At 34.5% G+C, this 26,628-nt stretch overlaps 1 protein-coding gene across 1 annotated transcript in view; it reads right to left on the bottom strand.

The window, feature by feature from the left end:
- Positions 1-26,628, bottom strand: part of sli (slit guidance ligand) — a 255,009-nt gene that overhangs the window by 111,820 nt on the left and 116,561 nt on the right. Inside the window, exon 2 of the mRNA XM_077434116.1 lies at positions 21,472-21,864. Within this exon, the coding sequence (XP_077290242.1) occupies positions 21,472-21,677 (206 nt within the window). The 5' untranslated portion in view covers positions 21,678-21,864. The remainder of the gene's footprint in view (positions 1-21,471; positions 21,865-26,628) is intronic.

Genomic DNA, 26,628 nt, shown 5'->3' on the forward strand with positions numbered 1-26,628 from the left:
TCAATTTCAAAGCGAGATTTAGAATGCCTTAAAAGTACGTCAAACGTATAAATAATTGAAGGCACTAGCGCCACTGGTGACTAATTTATTCTGAATATAATATATATGTATGTATTGCCGAATAATAGACTTGTAATTTATGTATATGTGTATAATAGTATTGAAATGTCACGTGAAGTATATATGCTTGTTTAACATACAATTTCATATCGATAAATTGGCCATTATATCGGCAATTTAACAGCGAATTACACATATTATATTATAATATAAATCTAAAATTATATATGGTTTTAAATAGAAAATATGTTCTGACGATGATCAATTTAGTCAGTTATCAATATAACAGTTTCAAAAATGGCAAAGTTTCAAAACGATCGGAAGACTGTAGGAATTTTAGCTCAATCGTTTGCGAAAGCAAACATAAAAGAGCCTTGTAAAAAAGCAATACTAGAAAGAATTGTCCATTTTATAAGATTACGTTTTATAAAAATAATAAATATATTGTAGACCAGATAGCTTATAACTCCGGAGCTGAATATCTGTTGGTAAAAATACATATCTAAGTACCAAGAGATGAATTTCAGAGCTTAGGCTATTTGCGGAGACAATGCAATCTGTCAAAACGAGTACCCGACCAATTTATATCAAAACTTTATACAAATCACACTCGACAACTTTATTTTAGATATGTGTATTATTCACAAAATGAAACTTTCATAGACATCGTTCGTACTCATATGCATATATGTATGTATGTATATATGTGAAAGCTCGAGTTGTCGTTCAAAGGATATGCAATATGAATACTAAAGGATTCCTTTTTGACGGGAGATTCAAATCCAAAGACAATATCCATATTAGTAATTAATCACACAGACGATTCAACATCTGGAATTCGTGGTTAGGGCGGGGGAGATTAAAACGAAAAAAAGGCAGGAACAGGTGAACGATTCAAAATTAGACGTGGCGTATTGAACGTCACGTGCCAGGAGTGTCCCGGGAGAAATTGCCGTTTCTGGCGACATATCCTGCCTAAAGTCCCCCCTCACCTAGGTAAGAAGAGTTCGCGTGTCACGTGCTTTCATACCAACAGTTTCCAAATGTTTGCAAACACACACATATGTGTGTATATACCATAATTAGGGAAACGCACGTCCTCACAAAGAGAGAATTTCATTCGGAAACTCGGGAAAACGATATCCGATCACTTCTCGGCAGGATCATCCCATAACAAGGAAGGACTTTCGTACCAGATAACTTTAAGAACACACTTACAAATAAGAATTTAGTACGACGAACAGTACTTTCGTCTATTGAAACTTACTCAATGCATGTGACACTGAGATGCAATAAATGATAATCCCCGACTGTACCACTGAGCGACACCGATGTTATTAAAATTGTACATACATATGTATATAAATTTTAAATCATATTCAAATAGTGGTGAAGAATAGTAGGAACCGTTTCAACAATTAAATCAGATAAATTGGCACACTCTGATAGGAAACGATCGATTTGGAGTCACAAATATCCAAGTCTGACCAGCAGCACCATAGATAATATTCGGAATAAATTATTTTCAATCGGTCAATCCGGGGCTCAAAAACGGAAACCTTTCGTTGGTTACCATTAACGCCAACACGAAGCTACATATACTGCTGGCTAGATATAAGTATATAGTTTTTTGATATAAGTATATATAAATTTTGAATTAAAAAATGACCAACACCGATTTTTATCTCAAGTTTCAGTTTCGTCTACTACTTTCAAGATATCCGGTCCAAAAAAGTGATAAAGCAATGTCTCGACTTGGGGAAAACTCATTTACGAGATTAAATAGAAGAGTGATTTCTAAGAACTAGCTACATATATAAATATGTGTTTTTGTCAGCTATAAAAATCTACAATTTCATATTAAGAGCCACCAAATTTAAGTGAGACATCCATGTTCCATTTAAATCTTAAATTCTTAATGCTCTAAACACCTCTATCGAATAATATTCGGCCTTTTTAGTCATTATGATTTAGTTATATGTGTAATAAAAATAATTCTAAAGTTGGTGGTGAAATTTTTTACGACTCAAATTGCTTATATGTATTAGATTAATATTCAAAAAAGATTTCTTATATTATTCGTGGCAGAAGTCATAAAATATACTACGTACATATGTATGTACTCTCATTAAGTGGCTTAAGTTAGTTACGATGCAATTTAGTTCTGCCATGTAGAAGTCCTTACAATAGATACCCTGTCCTGTAGAACTTTAATATAATCTAGAGATAAGCGAATACATAACCCCGTGTGTACCCAATAAATTATTATCGTTCCGGGTTAAATCAAGCGTAATGCGGGGAGCTGCTACTGAAATTCGGAAATCGGTGTACGCGAATATTTAAATGGTCGACGAAACTTTGTAATTGCAATCGAAAGTTTCTGTACGTTTCCTTGGAAGAAGCAGAAGAAGTCGACGAAGAAGGTGCGGTACGAATAAAGGGGGGGGGAGGTGAAGAATGGGTGGTGGGAGGGAATTGCGGTCTGCCCATTATCCGGTCGTGTAATTGAAAAGTCGGATAATAAGATGACGACGGAGACGTCGTGTCCGGAACACGACGCAACCGCAAATATTATCACATCTGAGATTGAATTGGGTGAGTGTGATATTGAAATAAGCCAAAGCGTGACTCTGCAAGCATGTACGTACATACATACGTAGAGCTTTCACAGACTGGAAGTTCGCAGTTCGATTCCCTGTTCGTATTCGAGTGCTATTCAAATACAGACGGCCTGTCGCCAGTCCGAAATAGACCATTTTTCTATGAAGGTTGTTGAAATACTTATAAAAGTGGGAAATCATACAAATCCATATCCATCTTCTACGTCACTTTTGTAGTTGTCACTCACTAAAAAAAATTTCATGGCCATCAAATCAAAGCCTGTTTTTTTTCATTTCCGAAGGCAGATAAAAACCAATCGAATTATGCAAAAAATGTAGAACTCTTCCTAAAAATATGTAAGGCATCAAGAATACTATCCCTTTCTATAATTACATAAATATATTAGTATGATAAAAAAATAATTCAATACAAAAAAAAAAAAAAAAGTGAAACTTTTGTGGTCAGTGAAATTAAAGTTTCACTAGTGAGATTATAATTTCACTGATTCAAGCAGTGAGTACGGATACACATATGCAACAATTGATATATAGAAAAAATCACTTCTCAATGTCAGTGAATTTATAATTCAAATTACAACGTACTTCCAACCCTAACAACCTAATCGCAAATAAATGAAACCAACCCTAACCTAACCTAAAATAAATTAAACCAACCTTAGCTTAATCTAACCTAACCTATCCTTAAATAAATAGCTGTTACCTGCTAAGATATAATGATAGCGTTTGCTTCCGCATTGAGTTCCATACATGCGGGATCAAAAAAAGCCAAATCGAAACAGATAGTGTACCATGAGTAGAGTGGAAATGGACAGCAGCAGGGTTGCGGGGTTGAGGGGAGGGCGTGTGAGCGCGAGTTTGGCATTGGAGTGGGGATGGAGAGAAGCGCGGTTGTGACGTGGGGTGGCGCGATTCGTATCGGCGACGCACTATCATCCAACTGTCAAAAATTATAATTTCACTAATATGGGTCAGAGAAAGGGTATTTGTATATGATTTCACTGAAACGTCAGTGAAATTATAATTTCACTGTAGTATTTACATATGTATGTATATATAAATTGACCATTGAGTATATAATTTGCGAGTAGCTGATAGTGTTGATTGATTCGTCGAGACTCTTGACTTTCAAAAGGTCGCCGATGAAAAATTGAAGTTTTCCGTACACGTTCGAACAATGGAAAATCTATTCGCCGGCCGGGGAAAGAGTCCGGAAAATTCTGCGGGAAATAGGCGAACGAGCGAGTGGCTCGTCGAACCAAAGCCACTTGCGATAATATCGAAAGGCCGACTGGGCGAATATCAATCAAGCCTAGACCCAAAGGGACCACATCCCAAAGGACCACTCGTGTGACGTCACCGGACAACATCAACCGGCTCGAGCAATCACTCGAAATTACTCTTGGTCCATTATAATATCAGATATGTAATGCTTAATCGACTCAGGTGGTGGGATGGGGTGAAAAGTTTTCTGTTTCGATACCCCTTCATCCCGATGAAGACTTCTATTATTACTTTCACGCGGAGAAATTCCCTTCGGTTCGTCGCGAGAATTGATCTAAATTTATATAGTCGCTTCCGGTGGCTTTTCTTCCACGTTTTCCGACAATCTCGCTAACGGATATTCTTCGCAGTTTTCCGGAACTTTCGACACTTCAACTGATGGCACTCTTCGAGTTCAAATTTCTTCCATGGAGTGAGTTAATTTTTTTTCCGAACGTCTAAAAATCTTTTTTAGTACTACCGAAAGTCACATAATCAATTCCTTTAACAATTATTTTATAATTAATTACATTTTACTTAAATTCGAACATGAAACTTTCAAATAACTTTGACACTCAAAGGACGACCAACATAATAATATAATAGAAAGCTTTCAGTCTCAAGTCATAAGTTCAAGTTCAGCCTATTAAAATATTGACACGAAACTTCAAACACGGCAAGCTTCTAATTATAAATTTCTCGATTGTTTCAAATAAATCCTAGCCGCAAACACAAGGCAATTCCGAATAAGCCAGGGTCAATTTTAATTATTCCGACAAAATACATAACTAACTCCTACGAGTTACGTACATATGTACATACGTAACCGTGCGAGATACGGTTAGCGATTAACTATTAACCGAACGAACGTATTGAGACAAAGTTTAACCACATTCAAAGTACATTCGCTCATTCAAACTACACAAGTGTAACTAACAACAACACAAACTCGCCATTCATTAAATGAATCAACTCACATCTTAATTCATTATAAAAATACCAGCATTGTACAATGTATACAAGCTTATGTGACTTTGTTTTTTGCGCACAATGGAACTTCACACATAATACAATGTATGGTATACATAATTGTATACATATGCATATGAGGTTTTTGTATGTATGTCATTAATTTATATGTATACATATAATATATGTACATATATTGTCGAAATACAACAAAAATCCATCAACTACATAAACAATGTCTTACAATGTCACAACTAAATTTATGAAAGTGATTTTTTTTGTGTATTCAGATTCAAGTATTCCGGATCGATTGTCCGCTTTCAGATTTTGTCGATTTCATATGACAATAATTGTTGAGATGATGGCATTCAAAATTGCCATACAACTAATACACTTAAATCATAATGCATTCCACTTTTTACAAAAATTCTAAAGGGTGAGTTTCATATACATATTTCAGGTTGGCCTCATCTCTCAAGCTTTATTTATCCGAGAGGTTAGAAGAATTTCGCTACAGAACTCCGTTTCTACCGATTTTGGCCTGAACCAATATGCTGGTGCACTCACCCCTTTCTAAGGCCACTCGACTGTTAAAGGTGCTGTCTGAGCATCTTGACATTTTCACTGAGTCATACAGTTCTGTTAGGCAACATACAATTTTGAATGGCTCTAGTTACAAACGCGTTTTTCACATTTTATATTATACAAATGTAAATTGTATGTATATCTTATCATAATATATTTTTTAAAAACTGGCCAGGAAGGCGCATTGGGTTTACCTGTTAGTTCTTTCACTTCTACCATAAAATTTTAAATAAAATAAATGAATTCCCACTTCCTTCAACTCCAGAGAGCAAAAGGAAATCCGCTGCAGATAAAAACCTTCCCCAAGACACCTTCACTACCCGGAAAATGTAGTGTGTTTATTTCACGACGGAGCATTTGATACATTTAAAACCTTCTAAACAGAACTATGTTAAATAGGTTTTTGAGCTCTTTTTCCTATTATGCTATACATTAACATTAGAATAATATAATACAATGATTACTAACAAAATTAAATTAAAATTGTAAAATAGAAAATGATCAGTAGCTATTAAAATAGATATACATAAGATGTATTGTGAACATAATTTAGTAATAATAAAAACCATTTAAAAATCAAATCAAACATAAATATGTGTTGTTAAATTAACCATCGCGAGCTAAAAAACACTGCACGAATAATTGACATTTTGCAGCAATGCGGAAGTATAAAGAAAACTCGATTCAGTTTATTATTCTAGATTTAATTTCAACCCGTAACAGAGAAAACGCACTAGTGAATTGAACAAATATAAGGACAACACATTGGGCCAACAAAAAATTGGGCGAAAAAAAAAACTTTCAACGGCAACTTTTACGTTGTATTTCCGGCAGCCATCCGCAGTATTCGGAACATTCGAGGGCGGTTTCGCCAAAGCGCCAAAACAATTCGGGGACTTTGCGAGTTTTCCGGAATGTCTGAGAGCCACCCCCAGGCTCCCCGCTCGCTCCCCAGAACCTCCGGGTCCCTTCCTTACGGCCGTTTTCGAATTTTGGCGCGGTTTTCCGGCCACTTTATCGCCGTAATCCGCTCGAAACTGCCGGTCCGGCCTGCAACTGTCCGTTTTTATCTGTCGGCTAACGCCCCGCATAAACTTTCCACGGACGGACGGATGGAAGCGGCCGCCTTTTCGCCTTACCACTAAATCATAGAGGCTGCGAGAGAAAGGGAGAGTGGTCTGAGCTCCTCCACTCGAGATAAGGCCGGGGAAATTGTGCAGCCATTACGGGGGCTCGCAATTCCTAGGTGAATCCTGAAGAAAAAACTATCCAGTTTCAATGCGGACGCAAAGGGTTAACCCTTAATCAGCAAGGGACTCTGCCGAGTGGTCGGCCAAATCTCGAGATGCGTATTCAGTTTAGGAAGGTTAATAATTTGTTTCGGAATGGGTCAACGTTTAACCCTTCGAACTCTCTGAGTGGAATCTTCATTTGTATTCAGTATAGTGAATCTATTCATACATTTTAACGCAGATGATTTGCAAGGAAAAATGTACATATGTAATTTGAAAACCAAGCACAATTCAAGTTAGTAATTAGTGTATAAATTTACTGTTGTTTTAGGGGCTGCGGAGTCGTAAAAAATCAACCGACTCCGACTCCTTTTTAATATTTTAGTATTACAGTATGCGTCAACTTCAGTCTCTAACTGTAAAGTAAATCGACTAATAAATTGAAATTTAATAAAAATCGTGAATTTAAATCACATTGTAAATAACATTGTTGAATTCTACATATGTATTTTGAAGCGTTCTGGCCAAAACTGATGTTTCCTCAAACATTTTTTATGCTCATTTTTTTTATTAAATTGATTTGTTTGTGTATAAAATTCATACTCATGAGTGTACTTTCTTTTATTTATACTTTTATTTATAATCTTTATCAATAATTCAATAAATTAGGTTACATGTCAATTTTAATTTTTTATATTTTGAAAATTGCTATTATTATTATTACTTACACGTTGGCAAGAAAAGTCCATCTTATTAAAAACGTTCAAGTTGGAGTCGGAGTTTAGAGTCGAAGTAAGAGTCGAATCAAAAAATAAAGCTGAAGTCGGAATAGGTAAATTTTGATCCGACACCACAGCACTGGTTATTTCCAGCGTAGATTAATATTTTTTGTTAAATATTTGAGGTTATTATATATGTAAATAAAATAAATTGCCAAAAGGACTCGGAAAATGTCTATAAGTTAAATATTTATCTAAAAATAATAATACATTTTAATATATGTCCATAACTATTGTATTGGGAGACTCATATCGATTTCATGGCCTTATTTGAAAATAAATATAATAATAAAAAAATTAGCTGTTTTTTTTCACTACAACCTATAGAATATATGAATATACGACGAAACAGGCTAGGTTTCAAGCATCAGAAACGATTCACCGTATTTGACGTGGTGTAAAAGCAACAAGAAGAAAAGACAGAGAAGATTGAAAAAGAGACACCAACGAAAATCTTTTCAATTTGAATCTTCATTCACGACTAGAAGCTATATGATTAATGACCTTATAATCAAACATAGGACGCAAACGTCAGCATCCAACAACATCTGCCCATAACAGTTTAGAACATATGAAAAGAATGTTACTGACATTTAAAAGAAAAAATATTTGCACTGTATTGATATTGCACGGGTAAAAAGCAATCTCAAACATTTCAATCGCTGTCTTCCTATCGTAAAAAGGCAATCAGTACGTCTCAAGCACAATGCAACGCATTCTTATTTGTATTGTTCACGATCGTAACGGACATACATACATACTTTCATACTCCAACACCGCCTTCGCACAACATCGATAATAATATATTATGCAGCAGATATGTATAATATAATACTCATGCATATAGAAGACTCTCTAAAGCTGTTAAAAACCTGTCAGCGTATACAAAACAGACTTAAATTTCATCCAATTATTTATTAATCACGCACTTGCATCTTCGGTCACGATCTTTCCAAACTCGATTTATGTACAACAGTAATATTTATCATCGACTGCATTATAATTATGGACCCAGGCGACACGTCTAATTACATTTTATTAGCATCAAAAGTACAAAAGAGGAAAAAAAAAATGGCGTCATTTTACAGCGTTATCGGGATCGGAATCGCTAAACGACTCCAAACGTATAAATTGCAAAGAAAAATGTCCAGACACGCCATGAATACTAAAACAAAAAGCCGAAAAAAAAACGAGAGTGAAATAAAACAAACCAATGGGCCAGAAAAGGGTCACTAACAAACTACATACAGAAGGGAAAACAACGGTATAATTTTGTATTCAAAACGATCACAGTTTGATTGACAAAGCGCCTTTGCATACGAAAGACTTACAAACGAAAAATAAAAACAAATAAAAATAAAAATTGCGTAAAAACTCTTTTAAAATTAAATTAAGTATCACTAATGTCCACTCAATTCTTCGGAAAAGATATTCAAGCACTTTTATAATGCAAACACAGAATGACGATCAATTGATTCTGTAACCGTATAAATAAATACCATTCATCCAAGCTTCTATTAAAGTTCGAAAAATTTTCGAGGGGTTTCACACTCAAATTATGTTAAAATATAGCATGCATTCAAAAAATTTTAAAACAACAGATAGAAGCGAGTCCAATATTGATGCCAAAATTTGACTTGCACGAACAGAAATTTCAATCTAAATAAAACCACGCAATAATAAAAATACAAACGAACTTACACAGTACATACGAAACGGTATGAAATTTAATAATGATCAATATTGAGGTGCACCAATTAATATTTATAAGGCAAAGTGTTGCTGACAGTGTCGCATGCAACGCCAGAAGCACGCAAGGGGGGTGAACTGCACCCCGTTACGTCATTATGCGGATTACTCTCGTACGTATTTTTTTACGACGTCGGCGGTTACGATGACAGCCCATTTATTTGGGGGTTACATGCCACTAGATGTGACTCTAATGTGGCACTTTCTTGAAATTAATCCGACACGCTCTAATATGCACATTCGCCGGGGAATGTGACGATTTCGGATAGAATTCGGCCACTTCGCTTATGACATATTATATTTTAACATTGCATTGAAATTGGCACACTCAAACACAACGATAATATGCAGTATGTACATAATTGGTTTGTTGTGTTCGAACTTATATACTTCCATATATCGCACGTAGGCGAGAAAAGCGATAACAACTTAACCCTAAGCTGACGGAAAACGACACTTTTCACGTTTCAAACGCATATTTCTTTTTTGATGTTTATTTCTAATTGAAAAATACAATTATTTTACAATATTTAGATTTTTTGTTATTGGAAAAAATATTATGTTACTTTCACATCAAAATAAAATTTACCTCATTTGAATGGAGCTATTATAATAATCACAAATTGTTAACTTTTTTTAATATTCATTATTCTGCCAAACAGCTGATTAAATTTTTTTTAAAATATTTCCCTGCATTGATTCAGGACTGCCATCAGGAGAGTCTTGATTGATCGATCCATTTTTCTATTCCTATTCTATAATCATTATCAAATATTATATAACTTTATGTTTAGTTATGTACTGTTCATTTAATCATGTTTTAGTTTTTATTATTTTCTATTTCATTTGTTTGTCTCGATGTACCATTGTATGTAATTTTTAAAAATCTATAATTGGGCTCAGATGTTATTTTATTTTGTTACATTAATTCTTTATTTTTATGCATTTCTACATTTGTTGTCTATTGATTTTTCAATAAATAAACTAAAGTCATGTTTGATCTACATACATATGTATAATTAAAAAACTTCAAGATTATTAAGCAATGTGAAAATTTAGCGGTGGATATGCTATATTTTTTTTCATTACAAGTTCTCCATTAAACTCGCATTTAGAAAGACATTGAATATTAGTATAAGTATACATTAATCTTCTTCAAGCGTATCATGTGAGTGTCAAAATTTAATGGTAAACATTTTTTGAATTCCTTTCGAGATAAAACCTTAAAAAAAAATCTCAGAAATGATCGTAATAATTATCATTAGTAAACAAATTTACAGCGGAAAAGTTACAAACATTAATTTTGTCTAAAAAAAAAAAATGCGAAAATTGAATTAGTTTTAGACTAAGCTTAAATTATTTCAATAAAAATGTGACTTTTTTTTGAAAATTTTTCGTCCACACTTTTGACAGACACCATCTAGAATCGAGAATAAATAATTTATATATGATTTAATAACAAGAAAATGATTTAGACATTACGTACATATTAAGCGTCTAAAATTCGAATCGAACAAAATTACCATTTCAACAATACATCGAACGAACAAAATCAAAATGAAATTCTACACACAAACGGCAACACAATAACTCAAACACGACAATTTCTTGAATTGAATCTAACAAGCTTCGCAACATTGATTCGATACGCACATTAGCATACGAAACGCAAATAGACATATCGAAATAAATTAAATCACACAATTTACGGAAAAGCGAGCTTTCACCTACACACACGCGCACATTACATAACATTACACATTCATAAATTCAAAAATACTCAACGATAATCGAACGTTCGACGCGAAACAAACCGTGCGTATTCCAAAGCGCGAATTTACCTCACATTGATTGTTCATAATATATTCAGCGAACGAAATTCTATACGCACGGGTTATGATCGTCGCCTTCGAAGGCTCAGAAATATCGAGTGCTTTCCCAGCAGCGAAAGGGTTACGAAAGCTCTCGAGGATAGCAGCACTATGCGTAACGATTATTTTATTAGCGTCGAGCAAATGTTGACCTGAACGAGGCCAATATTTGATTAATGCTAATTTCAAAATATCGAATCATAACGCGCCCTACGTACATATTGTATATGTATACGAAGGGATAACCCTTTAGCTCTCTCTCTCTCTAGTGGTGTGGTTTTAATTAAAGCCCACTTGGCGAGTACGTACGTACATACATACAATGTACGTATAGTAGGTACAGTAATCTATAGCATGTACGAAGTTCGACCGATGAAAATTGATCGTGACGCAATTAGCTTTTCCTCCCCGGTTAGATTAAAATATTCCTGTGGCCGTTTTTCTCGTGAGAGGGAAACCGCGCGAAAGACCATCAAAGTTCTTTGTAAAAGTTGAAACAAAGCAATATTGTGTCGGTTCTTTGGCTCTCTCTCCCTTGTGCTATGTACCCTCCCCCACTCGCCCTTATGAGCTTTTCCCTTTTTCCCGAGAGGGAAGTTAGCTGTTGGGGTGGCTGGGGTGGAGATGCGATTAGGTCATCGTGATGAGGACGAGCTAAGATACACTCCGAGTCGAAAATGAGGCGTGGCCAACACGCGACTTTCGCAAAATTTATTAGCTTGAAAGTACTCGTCGTGCATTGGATACATTAGCCAATTTGTCCGTATAATAAACATTTCAAACTGTTTTCGATCTAACATACGATAAAAAATAATTCTAATAGATGTTCTTAGCAGTATGACTTAACAGTATACCTCATGCATATGTACACAGTTGTAATAAATTATATATGTACATATGTATATTACATTATAAAATAAAACATTTATGATAAAATCCTAATATTATGAAATTTAAGAATCTGTCAAATTTTATTACTATAATCTGTAGGACTTTTAATGGGGAATATATAAAATTAAATACTATTCACTTCGTACACCTTAATTTTATCTCGAGTACTTTTAACTTTAAAACAGATACTATTGACTTGGTATACCTTAACTTATAAAAACTAATTTTATTGAAAAAATACAAACAAGGCTAAAAAAAATATAGAGAATTAAAAATTACTTTGGCAAAAATAAAAACGAGCACGTTATAAATATTTAGATATCACAAAAAAAAATTAGTAGAAAAATAAAAACGTGGTTAAAAATTACACTGGCGTCTTTGTGCGTTTTAGTGATTTTAAAGTGTAAATAAGTTAATTTCAGTGATAAAAATTTGTCTCGTGTGCAATAATATATGTATGTATTTATTGAATGTTGGATACAAAATTTGAATACAACTAAAGCTACATATGTATGGAAATAATTTCTTATGAGTGTGAATATTTTTACGTACCTCCTTTACGTTTCACATGGCTTTCATGTCAGTGGTCATTTTTATCTCTTATCCGATCGTTTTCATACTTTGCCATATTGCTCATTTTGGTCATCAATATACGTAAATGTATCGTCTGCCATGACGTTGGAGATAAAATATCGTATACAATGCGTAACAAATATCCAGAATCTCGGATACGGTGACGTTTATGACGGTACGTAAGGCTACCATAATCTATCTTCAACTATTTCTTCAACTTCAACAATATGCTTGGACAATCTTCATATTGTTATGGTCGCTCCCCACCTGATATATTATAAATGTATAAACAGAGGGCTACCGACGGTGCACGGCATTCATTTAATAATTAGTATCAGTTAAACATTCAATAGGTGATGTGCCAATCACCATACACCAGCCGGCAGTCCCTCTTCTATTTCTTGTAATAAAGGAAAGTAAAACCGCCAAGAAAGGAGTCATTATTACTCAATTACGTAATTTTCCAATGCTATTTCAGATTTTAATTGTTTAAACGCCTATAATACACTCTATATTTTATAAAATTTGCTCTATAGGTTCTCGTTATCTCTAATATTTAAATATTTATAGTTTTTTATAGAAGTTAATCTGGTCAAAATTAAAGTTCAATTAATTAGCACCCATTTTTTTAAATCTTTGCATATTTGGGTACTTAAGCTAGTAAGAAATATATCCGTTATCAGTAGTAAGACAACATTTTCTTAATTATAAAAGCTTTTATTAATTAAGTTGAAAACCGTTTTACTCTATCAAAATGAAATCCATTTCTATAACGAAACATCGAAATTAATACTAATCCCAAAGCATATAGAAAGCACTTGATAAAAATAGAAAATCACCCAGATAATCCTGAGACGGGATACCACAAAACTAAGAGTGTGTAGTATAAAACACGTTGTTCCAAGTTTATCATTCATAAGAAGCTACATACATACTTTTGACATATTGAAGTGTGAATCTTGACACTCGTTACCTCTTTATGTACACACACACACAGCTTGAGGTAAAAATGCGAGTTTTGTAAATTTACATACATATACACCGCATTACAAACATCAGTGAGAAAAAGTTGGAAATTAACTCAATTTCTCAGTTGAAATATTAAATATGACAATTAACAATACACGTACCCATATCAAATTATACGTTACACTCAAACAGGGCACAACTACAAACAAAGACGAGAGGGTTTCCCTTTCTTCGCTTTGAAATGGGTCGTCATATACCAACACCCTTTTCAAAAAAAAAAAAAAAATTAAAAAAAAATCTAATTCGAAAAAAAAACGAGTGTTTTCGATCGCGAGGAGTCAAAACAGGTATTGGCGTGACCGAAACAATGAGTGCGCGTAAAACAAAGCCCAGGAGAGAAAGGGTTTACCACAGTAATTTACCGATAGCCGGCCTCATGTCACACGCAACACCTGGCCCACCTTACACCACCCCCGTATATTTATTTTCATATTATTATTATTTTTATTATTATGATTATATACGTACGTACGTACGGCGCTCATGTAAAAATTCACAAATGCATTTAAAATGAACAAAAACAACGGTAAAAACGACCATGCCTCTCGCTTGCGTTTAATTTTTTTCGTATTTTTACTTCGCTTCAAAGTTCAATACGCGAAAGTAACCGCCACGAACATACATACATACAACGAAAGCACACACCGGAGAATTATCATTAACGTGCAAAACGCAAAATTGCGAACATTCGCGATAACTGCATACCTACTTACGTATATAATAATAAAAAGGATTATTTTCCAACAAAGATTAATCCTTTATACACGTTCGTGGTATACTTAAATGAAAACGCAAAGCTTAATTCCAATTTAAAACTTTCATCGAGCTTTAACCTCGTTCAGAAGGAATCGTATTATAAATCTACTATTATTATGTACATCTTGGGAATTCGTAGAGGCAGTATTATTGCCTTATAAAGAATCATCCGATTATAAAATTTAAAAAATTTCAATTAAAATGAATATAAGAATATATATATTATTCTTTCATTATAACGATCAAAATATCAGTCTTCTATTGTAATTAACGAATAAATCGATTTATATGTGTTCGGTTTTGTATATAAATTCCGACAGATCATAAATAAAGTAAAAAGGAACGCACGAGGCGAATCATCACATCCACGATTCTTATTATACTCACCTGCACATTTTTATTGATCCAATTTAAAATATCATCACAAAAAACTTTCGACGCGCATTTCAGATGCATCTCGTCTAGAAACGTACGAGACAAAAATAGACCGAATAACTTTGGCGTGAAACGTATCGTTCGCGTTCAAAAGAGTTTCACTTAATATTTTCCATCTGCGAAAATCGGTTTTCCCCAGCAAAAATAGTTTTGTAAAATATTCACAAACTTCAGAAGCAATGTACCTAGAAAGTTTCAACATCTCATGATTTATTCAACCATATTTTTGTATATACATACATATATGCATAAATCCTTCTCGCCGTTTTCCTAAACTATAGCATAATGACGCCAACTAGCGAAAAACCTCGCGTTTTGTTATTTTAAAAAGATCAATTTATTTTTTCACCATTGCTTTAATCATGTGGTTTGCAAACTTTATTGGAATAAATGATGTAGTTTCGTTTATTATGGTAAATTACAAAATTTCACACTTTTTTTAAAATTTTGATACAAAATGCACCAGATCAACAAATTATGATTGTTATATATCATTCTTTTCAATCTTGTAAGTGTTATTGCTTTGTGTAATTGTAAAAGCTACATATAATCATATATGTATGTATATACATTTAGCAACTACCGCTAATATACATATATGTACGAATACCCCCGTGAATAAGACGCAATTCTACATCAAAATCGTACAAATTCATTACGCGATATTATTACTCGTCTCTGAAGACGCACACCTTTTACAATTCAATTCGAATTGATGGCGCTAATTTATTTTTGTCGGCGTCGAGAGGGTTAAGCTTCGCACGTTTTATTGTGCACTCTCGCAATCATTTATCGTTATAAAAGGGAGTTTTTCCAGCAATGTCCTTATTAATTTGCGGTTGTACTGACGTTCAGGGGATACACCTAACGTCTCCTCCCCCCCTCCCAGTCAGTTTTTTTCTCCACCCCCTCCCATGGAGAGGATTTTCGTGTTTCTTCGAAGGCCTCCGACGATAAATACTGATTTGAGAAAACAGTTTCACTTTGTTTTGGTTAAGACGTAATCACGGTCGGCGAGCGAAACAATTTATTCGCGCGAGTGTGCACTTACGCTAACCCGTAAATTACCGCACGCCAGACCATTACCGCGGGTCTGGTTCACCCCGACCCCCCTCCATTTTAACACGGACTCAATTTTTAATATTTACCTTTCAAAGGGATAATCGCTCTTTGTCTCGGGTAAGTTTCAGAACGCTTGTGATCTAGTAAAAGTGAGATTTAGTCGGTGGACGATGCTTCGAAGCAACCGAATAAGTAGATATGTATAGAAAAATAGAGAAAACCCTGCACCAATAACTACAATATCGAATACGCAAATATTCTTCTTCTTCATAGTCGGTCCCTCGATGCTGAGGATCGTGACCTCCATAAGCTGGGGTGTGGTTAACGACTCTTCTTGAATCTTCTCTGGAAACGGCATTTCGAAGTTTATCGACGACAGAACGGCCAAGAACCGACCTGATTTAATCAGTCCACCGAATAGAAGAGATCTTCCTCTTCCTCTCTTCCCTCTATGGTACCAACCACAACAAGCTTTTCCAGGCTGCTATCGTCTCCTCTCGCCATGGGTCCAAAAAACCGAAGAAAGATATAAAACTCTTTTAAAATCGAAGCATTGGTTCGCTCCAAACCCACATTTCAAAAGCTTCGATTTTATTTCTTTCGGTTGCCTTTAATGTCGACGTTTCGGCAGCATATAAAAATTTGTATGACGAAAACAAGGCTTTTTGCCAACGAATTTATGTTGGCGTTTTAATGTTTTTTTCCCTCCATGATTTGGCAAGCCGCTTTTAGCCATCGAAATCCTTCTTTTGACCTCTCAATCGCAACCTCCAGAATTGTCGATTCGATGCCAATATACATGTACTTATATGTATAGTACAAGGTATAAAATAAAAACGGCAACCATTCACATAACATCGAACAGTAAACCCATCACGCGGAATAATGCGAAAACGCAACAGATTGCATCAATTTCATCCGAGCGATAATTCGAATATTTCTGCCATTATTTTTCAGACGAAAAAGCTTCAATTGCAAGCGATGAAAAAAAAACGCTTTCACCGGAAAATTGCTCGTCGATCAATCGAACGCGACACAATCATTAGCTACGATAACAGTGAATTACCAAAGCGCGAAAACGCGGGAAAGAGAACGAGAGAGAGTACGAAAGAAAGCCGATAAATAACCCACCTATATCTGTCGTTTTTATCTAAACACAAAAGCAAACTCCCCATCTTTCTCCCTATACACACACACACACACACACACCTATCGACCCACCCCACTCTTCAAAAAGAATGGGACATAAATTCCCATATTGAATATATGGGTGTTTCATTCGTCGCGTGCCGCATTCGACAAGCGTGCCAGCGTTTTGTTACAACTGGCACTCTACAACACAACATTATTAGAAAAGTAATAAACAAACACACGTGTATGTACATATATAAGTAATATGTATATTTTAACATACATATCTAATACTTATGTACTATATATATATTTATATATATATATTATAATATAAAGGATAGGATTCATCGACTAAACTTAATTACTCCGAATCCTGTTTGGGTCAACGCGATCTGACCCTTGTCATATCAATCACAAGCCAATTATACTTTTCTACTCCTTATAAGGATGATCAAACACACCCGACCGTAGATGAGAGGATAAATCAAGGCCGTTTATAGCTCAGGCTATATAATATTATATAATGCGTTTCGTACAGGGTGGGTCGTAAAATGCGTCCGATTATTGTACGTATGATATTGGACTGTCACATCGCATCGCTTTGATTATTCGAATCGACGAGTAAACTTTTCGACTTTATTCGAATCGATAAGAGAGTCCTTAATGAAATAAATGCCTAAGATGAAATGACTGGTTTGGGCGGTCGTTATTATGTACGTAAGAGACAAAACGACCATCTGTAGGATCGTTTGAAATTTTAATGAAAACGTTCACATGAAGCGCCATGTATGTATGTTTTATTTTATATCCTATCAAACATCAATATTGTCTTGAATTACTTTTCATGTGACAGTCTTCTCAGAAAGGTAAGGTTTACTCTTTAAGAAATAATATAATCTGATTAACAGGAATAAACAAAAAACGGGTATTTTGACGTAAGTATGTACATACTTGTACATATAATATGAAATTACAGATTTATTTAAAAAGCAATTTTTTCATGAAGACTTTAATTAAAAGTTATAACCAAGCATATGTATATTACATACACATCGATTACATGTGTTGATATCATGGCTAATGATAAAGTTTGCAATACCGTTACCGGTAAATTACATACACACAGAATAACCGAAAATTCCGGTAAATTTGCATACCCCGGCTAAAAGCTTTACGAGAAGATATACATTTCAGGTTTATTATTCAAAAGAGTCCTTTTATCCCCGAAATTATCATATTATATGAATGTATAATAGTCAAACAACTACATAGTTGAGAGAATATCACCATTATCATAATAACGCATTGCCTGTATGTATATTCATTATTGTTGTTATTATCAATCGATTATTATTTATGAAGAGGCGTTATAGCACACGTTTAATCGAAAAAGTTAACACGTTCGACGCCGGCCTGACGCACGAAAACAAAACAAAACTTTTAAACAAAAAATAAATTAAGAAAATTTTCCCATCCGAGACGCTTTCGATGATATTATTTAACCGCCAGTTTAGGTACTTGTTAACGGCATTCGGTTAAATATTTGATCTATTCTCGTGGAGCTTTTACAGATCGATCGTCTAGTCTATTTAAAAAACAATATTTTACATCACAAGCGACGGCCTTATGTTTATACTCCAAACAGAGCTTTATGTATGCACACTTTTAATCCTTTTATAAAACGGTAAACTTTCACATGTACGTACGTATCTATACATACGTAAATATACAGCCTTTAAATTAAAGTTAGTCTCAAATTAGCCATATATGTACATATACATATATGTATATTTACATGTGATGTAGTAGACTATAAAACAATTAATGTCAACTTCGTCAAGACCTAAGAGGCGTATTCTGTACATTTTGACATGAATCAAGTTCATGTCTGGTGAAGATGAATAATTAAGAGGGCTCCCTAATGAGTTATGTGGTTCTATGTACATACAATCTCTCACACAATCTCTCCCTCTGAGCCATTGTGAAGTCGAATAAACCCAATATTAATTATTCACGTTTAACACATTAACGTCTGCGCAATTCGACGATGGACTATTATTGCAGAAATTAATAAACGCTTCCAATTAAGAATGGATTTGGCACGATTGAGCATCCATTGTATTTCAATATAGCACTCATAAATAATATTCTATTACATACATATGTATGCATATATTGTACATAGGTAAATAATATAAAATAAAATTTAAATCAATATCGATGTCGACGTTTACAATTTTTTTAATATACCATATTTTACGAAAATTGACATTCGATACATCACCACCCACACACATATTTATACCGTATAGTTACGTTTTTTCGGTACACGAAAGAAAACGTTTTAACGATTTGACAACCTGAAACGGTATTCACATAAAATTGTGTCAATCGATCATCAAGTAGCCTTATTTACCTTTTCATAAATATTTTACCGTGAATTTTTTTTAGGGCGAAATGTTCTCTATATTTCAAAACTATGAAGTGGATTCAAAAACAGTTATGCAAATAAATAAGGGTCGAAAGGTGCAACTGAATATATGTATGTACCAGTTCACCCGGCACACAACCCATACACTTGGAACTATCCCCACCTCCAATCTGGAGCAGGTTTTGATGATTTCCAATAGTCGAGTGACTCCGATCTGATCTGCTAGAATGAACAAGAGTTTATTTTAAACATTTACCCAAAGCCTATCAAATTATAACCACCCGCTTTATAATTTTGAAACATCTACAATATAGTATAGTTTCGATCAGTAAATTGATGATCAGGAAAATAATCTCAAAATTAAAGGTCCACTTTTTTTTTATAAAAACAACTCACAGTAAAAAAAATCGCACCGAATTGCTATTTTATACACTGGTTGTCTCTGAGTATCTAAGCGATCATGTAAAAGTGCAGACACACAGAGTGGTACGTGGTGTTTTTTTTAGACTTGCACATGCAAAAAAAAGCTAGCACGCCTAATCTATGCGATTTGCAAGATCATTGGCAAGACTCGCCCCCTGCAGTCTTTTCAGTGATATTTTATCTTTGTATTGACATAAGTTTGACAGGTGATTCCTATATTTGAAGAAATGTAGGAGAAGCTTGTAGAAATTATCGTACGAATTAACAATGACATGAAGAAAAGTCCATGACAGCTGTAAACCACGAACACGTGTTCGTGCTATAAACGGAACCAATATTAAGGGCGAAAACACACCGAGTGGTACGGGACGTCACGTCATTTGGCTCCGCGCTGTGACCATTTCACAGTGAGGGTTCCCGAAACCGAATTCGGGTGTATGTAGTTGCACGTTCAGAGTGCATATGTTTGGGAGTTCGCACGTGTATGCATATCCATATGCAACCGAGATCAGACAAGTTTCTCCTACATTCATTCAAATATGAGATTCACCATAATCGATCACTGTCAAGCAAGGATAAACACAAGAATAAAGTATCACCGAAAACACTCCAGGGGATGATTTTTGGGACTGAGTACCATGTATATGGGCAGGGACGACGAGAGGGGGGCGGAGTTGGGGTAAAGTTCCAAGGCCCGAACTACTAAGGGGCCCCGTTTCGGGATGTTCGACTGACCGATATTGATACTTTATATTATTCTATATAAAAATACATTTACTTATTTAATGCTACATGTTTATTTTTTTTTTGATCCACGCATTTTTTGCATCCGTGTGAAATCGTACTTGTTGTGTCATACTTTTTTATTAAATTATTTAAAAAAATAACAATCATCATACATAAAGGTATTTTTCTATTAGTTCCGATAGATTTTTCGCATATTAAAAATACATCTATAAGATCTTTTTTTATTTTGTCATAGGGCCCATAATATTTTTTCCCTATATATGTATATGGGATAGGGGTGCTGCGTTTTTTCACATGTTTCAAAGTATCTAAAAAAATCTCATGGAATGAGCATGTAAGAAACGAAACGGTCCTCCAGCTTCTTCATAAAAAGAGAGAGCTTCCTGACACGGTGAAGCGCCGTAAGATGGAATACTTTGGCCACATTATTCGCAGCCCCAAATATCGCCTTCTAAATACAATCATAGAGGGGAAAACAGAAGGCAAACAAACGGTCGCTTGGGAGAAAGAAGCTCTCTTGGCTCCGGGACATCAGGTCATGGATGGGACTCGGACTCGAAAAGTTATTTCGGCTTGCCCACGATAGGGAGGAAATCGCACGGGTCATAAACGATGTCTGCCCATGGTAGTCGCCTACGTCCAAATACGGATTTGGCATTAGAAGAAGAAGAAGAAAAGAAACACGTACCACATACCACTTAGTGTGCTTTCGGCCTAGTGGAGAGACATATACTTTGTGTACCTCAACTGTATTGAAAGCTAGCGACTGTCACAAAAACCAAACCAAAGCAGTTTCGGACATACGTACATATGTGGAAGTGGCCAAATAATAAACATATTAAAATACATAACACAACAACTCACATTCTGTCAACGTCTGCGGGCAGAGCGTGTGGCACTTTCTGTAGTCCTCTGTGCGAGCAGTCTGCGGTTTGGGCCACGCAGGAGCAGGCCCAGGGACACCTGTCCTGCTGGGCTGCAGTCATGCCGACGGATTCCACCAGGTGGAGGGTGAGCAGCATCAGGCCGCAGATGGCCACCAGCGACCGACGACGACCGTCGCCAGCCATATCGTCACGACCAAATCGTCAGGAGACCACACACTCACACACACACCGCGCGAATACCCCCGTCGATATCACACGTTCGAGCTCATCACACAACGACCACTTCTATGACGGCGCCGACTCCATGTGGACCATGGTTGCTGACTAAGCCAGTGACATGGCCGGTCTCACTTTGTCGCCTCCTCCATATCTGAAACAATTATGAAAAAAAATAAAATTAATACATATTCGATTTCATCTGTGAAATGTATTGCCTATATGGGTACAGTTTATTAAACAGTATAATTTTGTGGTAAGCAGTGAGAATTCACAGTGGCGGGGTTGGTGAGATGAATCGGGCCGTAGTAGCTCGTTGATCATACCGGTGACCGAATGCAAACAAAAAAAGAGGAAAATAAATTAAATGATGAACATAATTCCAAATTGACCTTTTTCATTTCAAATTGACCCGTTTTCTATGAAAAACCTATTTTTTAACAAAACATTTTCGCTGCATTTTATCAGATTCCTCTCCTTTATTTTATCTTATGGCAACACTATTCCGACACAGTGATTAATGCAGGAGAAAATAAATTAAATGATGAACATAATTATAGTAGAAATTATAGAACGGGTTTACAGACGTAGTAAATCTATCAATTTCCAATTCCGATGATGATATTACAGTAGTTCCTACGGCTAAATGTGTGTTTAATCTACGACTAAATGTGTGTTGCCAGCATAAGAAAGGCTTCTTCTTCTTCTTCAGAAAAAATAAATATATTATGTTTTCTTCGCTGTTATTTTCATGTCATATTTTAGTCCTTCATAAAAAGGTTAATTTATAAAAAAATCATATACCTTCGTTTGTGTAATATTTCTTAGTAGATAGTAAGTAATTTTTATGAGCGTTTCGTTAAATATATTTACAAAAAAAAGTAGTTCATTTTTAATATGACAAATCCGGTAATTCGTAAAAAATATATCGGATTACCGGTAAATGTAAATTACGGTAAAGTGGATACCTTTAAGGGGAGGTACCATTTCCGGTCAACTCAAAAATTTGAAAAAAAATTACATCGTGTCGATAAGAATTTCAGTAACTAACACTAAGTTTCAGTTCGATAGGACTAAAGGTGTTCAAAAAATCCCCAAAATACACAGACACACACACATATTTTCTAGATCATGAAAACGTGAACAGTGGTCGATTCTGAGTTCGAATCAGTCAAAATCTCGAGTTCGAATTTTCGCATGATCACAAAACTGTATCTATTGTTACTACGTATGTACATAGATAAAGTAAAAAGCATGCATATGTACTATACTGGGAGGACTGCAGCTCGCTGCCATATGGACGGCAAACATAGTATGCATTTATTTATTTTATTCTATCAATCAATGTACACTCGTCATTACAGATCACTCATGCAGCGAGTGTACTATAAACATCAAAAAATTATATATTTTTTAATAGATAATTATTACATAATTCGAAAACATACATGACTTCTATGGTCAGACATTGCAAATATCGTATACAATAGGACCAATGAACATCACATACAATACGATCAATAAACATCGCATACAATACGACCAATAAACATTTTTATACAACAATACGAATTTTTATACAATAGACATCCACAGAGACATCTATGGAGAGAATCCTGAGATATAACACAACTTAAGATTTCGCGAGAGAAATGGGGAGGAAAAGCCAATTTTGTAGGAATCGTTTGAATGAAAATCAGAAAAATTCTGACAAACTCTGATAAGAAACGACCGACCTGGTTACAAACCAAGGTCTGGCCAGCAACAACCAGTGTGGCTAGATCTCATAACCACACTGACCATAGTAAGATATGTTAACCATTAGTCTATGCTGCTGCATGTGCAGTACTGGGAGGTCTGCAGCTCATATGGACGAGCTGCCATTAGTGGTTAGCGTGTGCTAATGGCAACTAGGATATATCGGGTTCGAGACCTGGTTAGACCTCCAATGAAAATTACCATTGTACCATTATACTAATATGTACAAATTTGTGTCGATTAAGGGCAAACAATAATGGCAACTATGGTATATCTACACAAAAGAAATGAATAAATAAATAAAAGAGAAGCTAGATAAAAATTGACAAATGCAAACAGGATACGATCGATCTTAATTTTAATCGATTGATCAATCTGATTCAACACAATTCAACAACAATTATAGCAATTCTTTTAGAACAAACGATCCTTATAAGACACGCCCTAAATGCTCAATAATCTGCGCCAACGTATTCGGAAATTCGGCTCACAAAAAGCTAAACAATAGAACTCAATCACATATAACTATGTATACGTATATGTTCTGGAAAACATTAAGATGTGGAGCTAATTAACTATGTACATACGTGTGTACATAAACATGATTAAGATAGGCGACAATCAATCAGCCCATATGAACTCACACACACACACACACAAATATTATATATGTATAAAACAAAATAAAGCTATGAGAGGTATATTGAATGTTGGTAGATTAAAAAGTATTAGAAGTATGTTAGATGAATTGGGATGGATGAGTATTAGAAATAGTTTAAATCTTAGTACATCGTCTTTTGTTTATAAGTTAGATAATGTTACTACCCAAGTATTTTAATGATTATACAATAAGAAATACTGATATCCATAGTTTTTATACTAGAAATAAGAACAATTTAGTTGTATGTAGGTAGAGTAAGGAAAAAGAAGACAGCTGGAGGTGTCTTTAACAGGAGTGTGCTCATGTACAATACCCTGCCTAAGTGTGTCACGTGTTCTAAGACTTTGGATGCATTCTTACGAGGTGCAAGGAGACACCTCTGTGAGAGACAATGCATATAAATTTAGTATATATAAAATTTTAGAGTTGAGTAATTAAGAATGTATTTGAATAAAAATAGAAAACGTATTAAATTAGCTAAATAGCTAAAATCATATAAATAAATAAACATCCATTTCAACTTAAGGTCCACTAAGCAACTGGTTGTATTTAGATGTAGACACGTATTCAATACATTTCTATTGCTCATTCACATATGTATATATTTATATTGTATTTATGTATGTATGTATGTGTATAAAAAAAATTAAACAACAAAAAATACTGACAATATTTCACAAATGTATTCACGGTTAATGATAAAGATCAGACAAAATACCGAAATGAAAAAACGATAGTCCCGCGTTTAAATTCACATTGTTGTTATATGTATGTATATGCATGTATTAGAGAGTGTATAAAGATACATATTTTCGGGGCACTCTGTCGCCATCAGATAAGCGAGTTTTTCCACACGGCGAAAATGCGAAAGCTTCGCAGTAACAATATATTAATTTTCTTTCTTGCGATTTCGGCTTATCGCCTTGTTTACGATATCAGCGGCTGTCTAACCGTGTTACGCGCCGAAAACACGTATTGTTTATTCGGGCCGGCGACGAGACGACAATAGGAAACGTCGCTGGGGTCGGTCGTACCCCAAAAAAGCTGAGAGCGTGTGTCCCAAATTAAGAATTATATCCGGGATAATGCCATACGCCGGGGTTAATTCGCGCCATATTGTACGCTAGTGGAATAACAATGGAAATGCCTAAATAATAATTTATTTTATTCCCGACTTTGGGTATCGCACCCGCTTACATACATACATACATACATACATACATGCAAAAACAATGCCCGAACCTACGTTAAGCAAATTGTCAAAAATAATATTATCAATTTTAAGGGACTAATGGACTATTTATTTGCGGTTTTACGCACTTGTGAATGAGTAAATTTTGACGTAGAACTACGAGAGAGTGCGTGTTAGTGTGATATGGAAAAATCTCACTTATAATATATTCAATAATTAGTTTGTCTGGAAGCCGTAATTAAATCCCCATAAGGAAATAAAGTGAAAACTGTATGTGAATGACTGCAATACATTGAACAATGTATTATTAATTCCAATGATTTTTATAAAGTAATATTTGTATATGATCAATCTTTCAGTGAGTCCAGACGGTATTATCGTCAAATGTTTCATCCGACGAAAAACTAATGATTAAATTTATCAAGATTAAGCCCAGATTTTAGAATGAAAATCTGCCTCTCTTTTGTAAGTGCAAACTTAATTAAAACTTATACTATATTTCAAAAAACTTTCACTTCCATTCAAAAACAACACATAATTAAGATAAACTCACACAAAACTTTCCTCGCGATTTCAACGACATTGAAAAAACATAGATAGAGTAAAAAAGGCATCCCCATTTTTTAATATTCATGTGCAGACTTTTATTACTTTCGATTGATGAATTTTTTTTATACGACATGAATGGACAAAGCCGATTGCAAAAAATAGTTTTTGAACAAACTTCACACGACAAAAATTCGAAAAATATGATTTTTGCGACGAAAATAAATTCAATACAATACAATCGGTTCTCGATATAAATACATATTTATATATATATATATATATATATATATATATATATATATATATATATATATATATATATATATATATATATATATATATATTTATTTATAATGAATAAAATGTACTAGCCAAAGTACTAGGCTATGCTCAGGTGAGCTTCGAGTATGAAATCTGAGAATATGGATTTCATATCTTAATTTAATGTAATCTACAGTAATACAGGTTTTTCATTCCAAATTGACCCTTTTCATTTCAAATTGACCCGTTTTCTATGAAAAACCTATTTTTTAACAAAACATTTTCGCTACATTTTATCACATTCCTCTCCTTTATTTTATCTTATGGCAACACTATTCCGACACAGTGATTAATGCAGGAGAAAAAAAATTAAATGATGAACATAATTATGGTAGAAATTATAGAACAAGTAAATCTATCAATTTCTGATTCCGATGATGATATTACAGTAGTTCCTACGACTAAATGTGTGTTTAATCTACGACTAAATGTGTGTT

Source organism: Arctopsyche grandis, chromosome 7 (assembly GCF_051622035.1).
Source record: "Arctopsyche grandis isolate Sample6627 chromosome 7, ASM5162203v2, whole genome shotgun sequence".
NCBI lineage: Eukaryota > Metazoa > Arthropoda > Insecta > Trichoptera > Hydropsychidae > Arctopsyche > Arctopsyche grandis.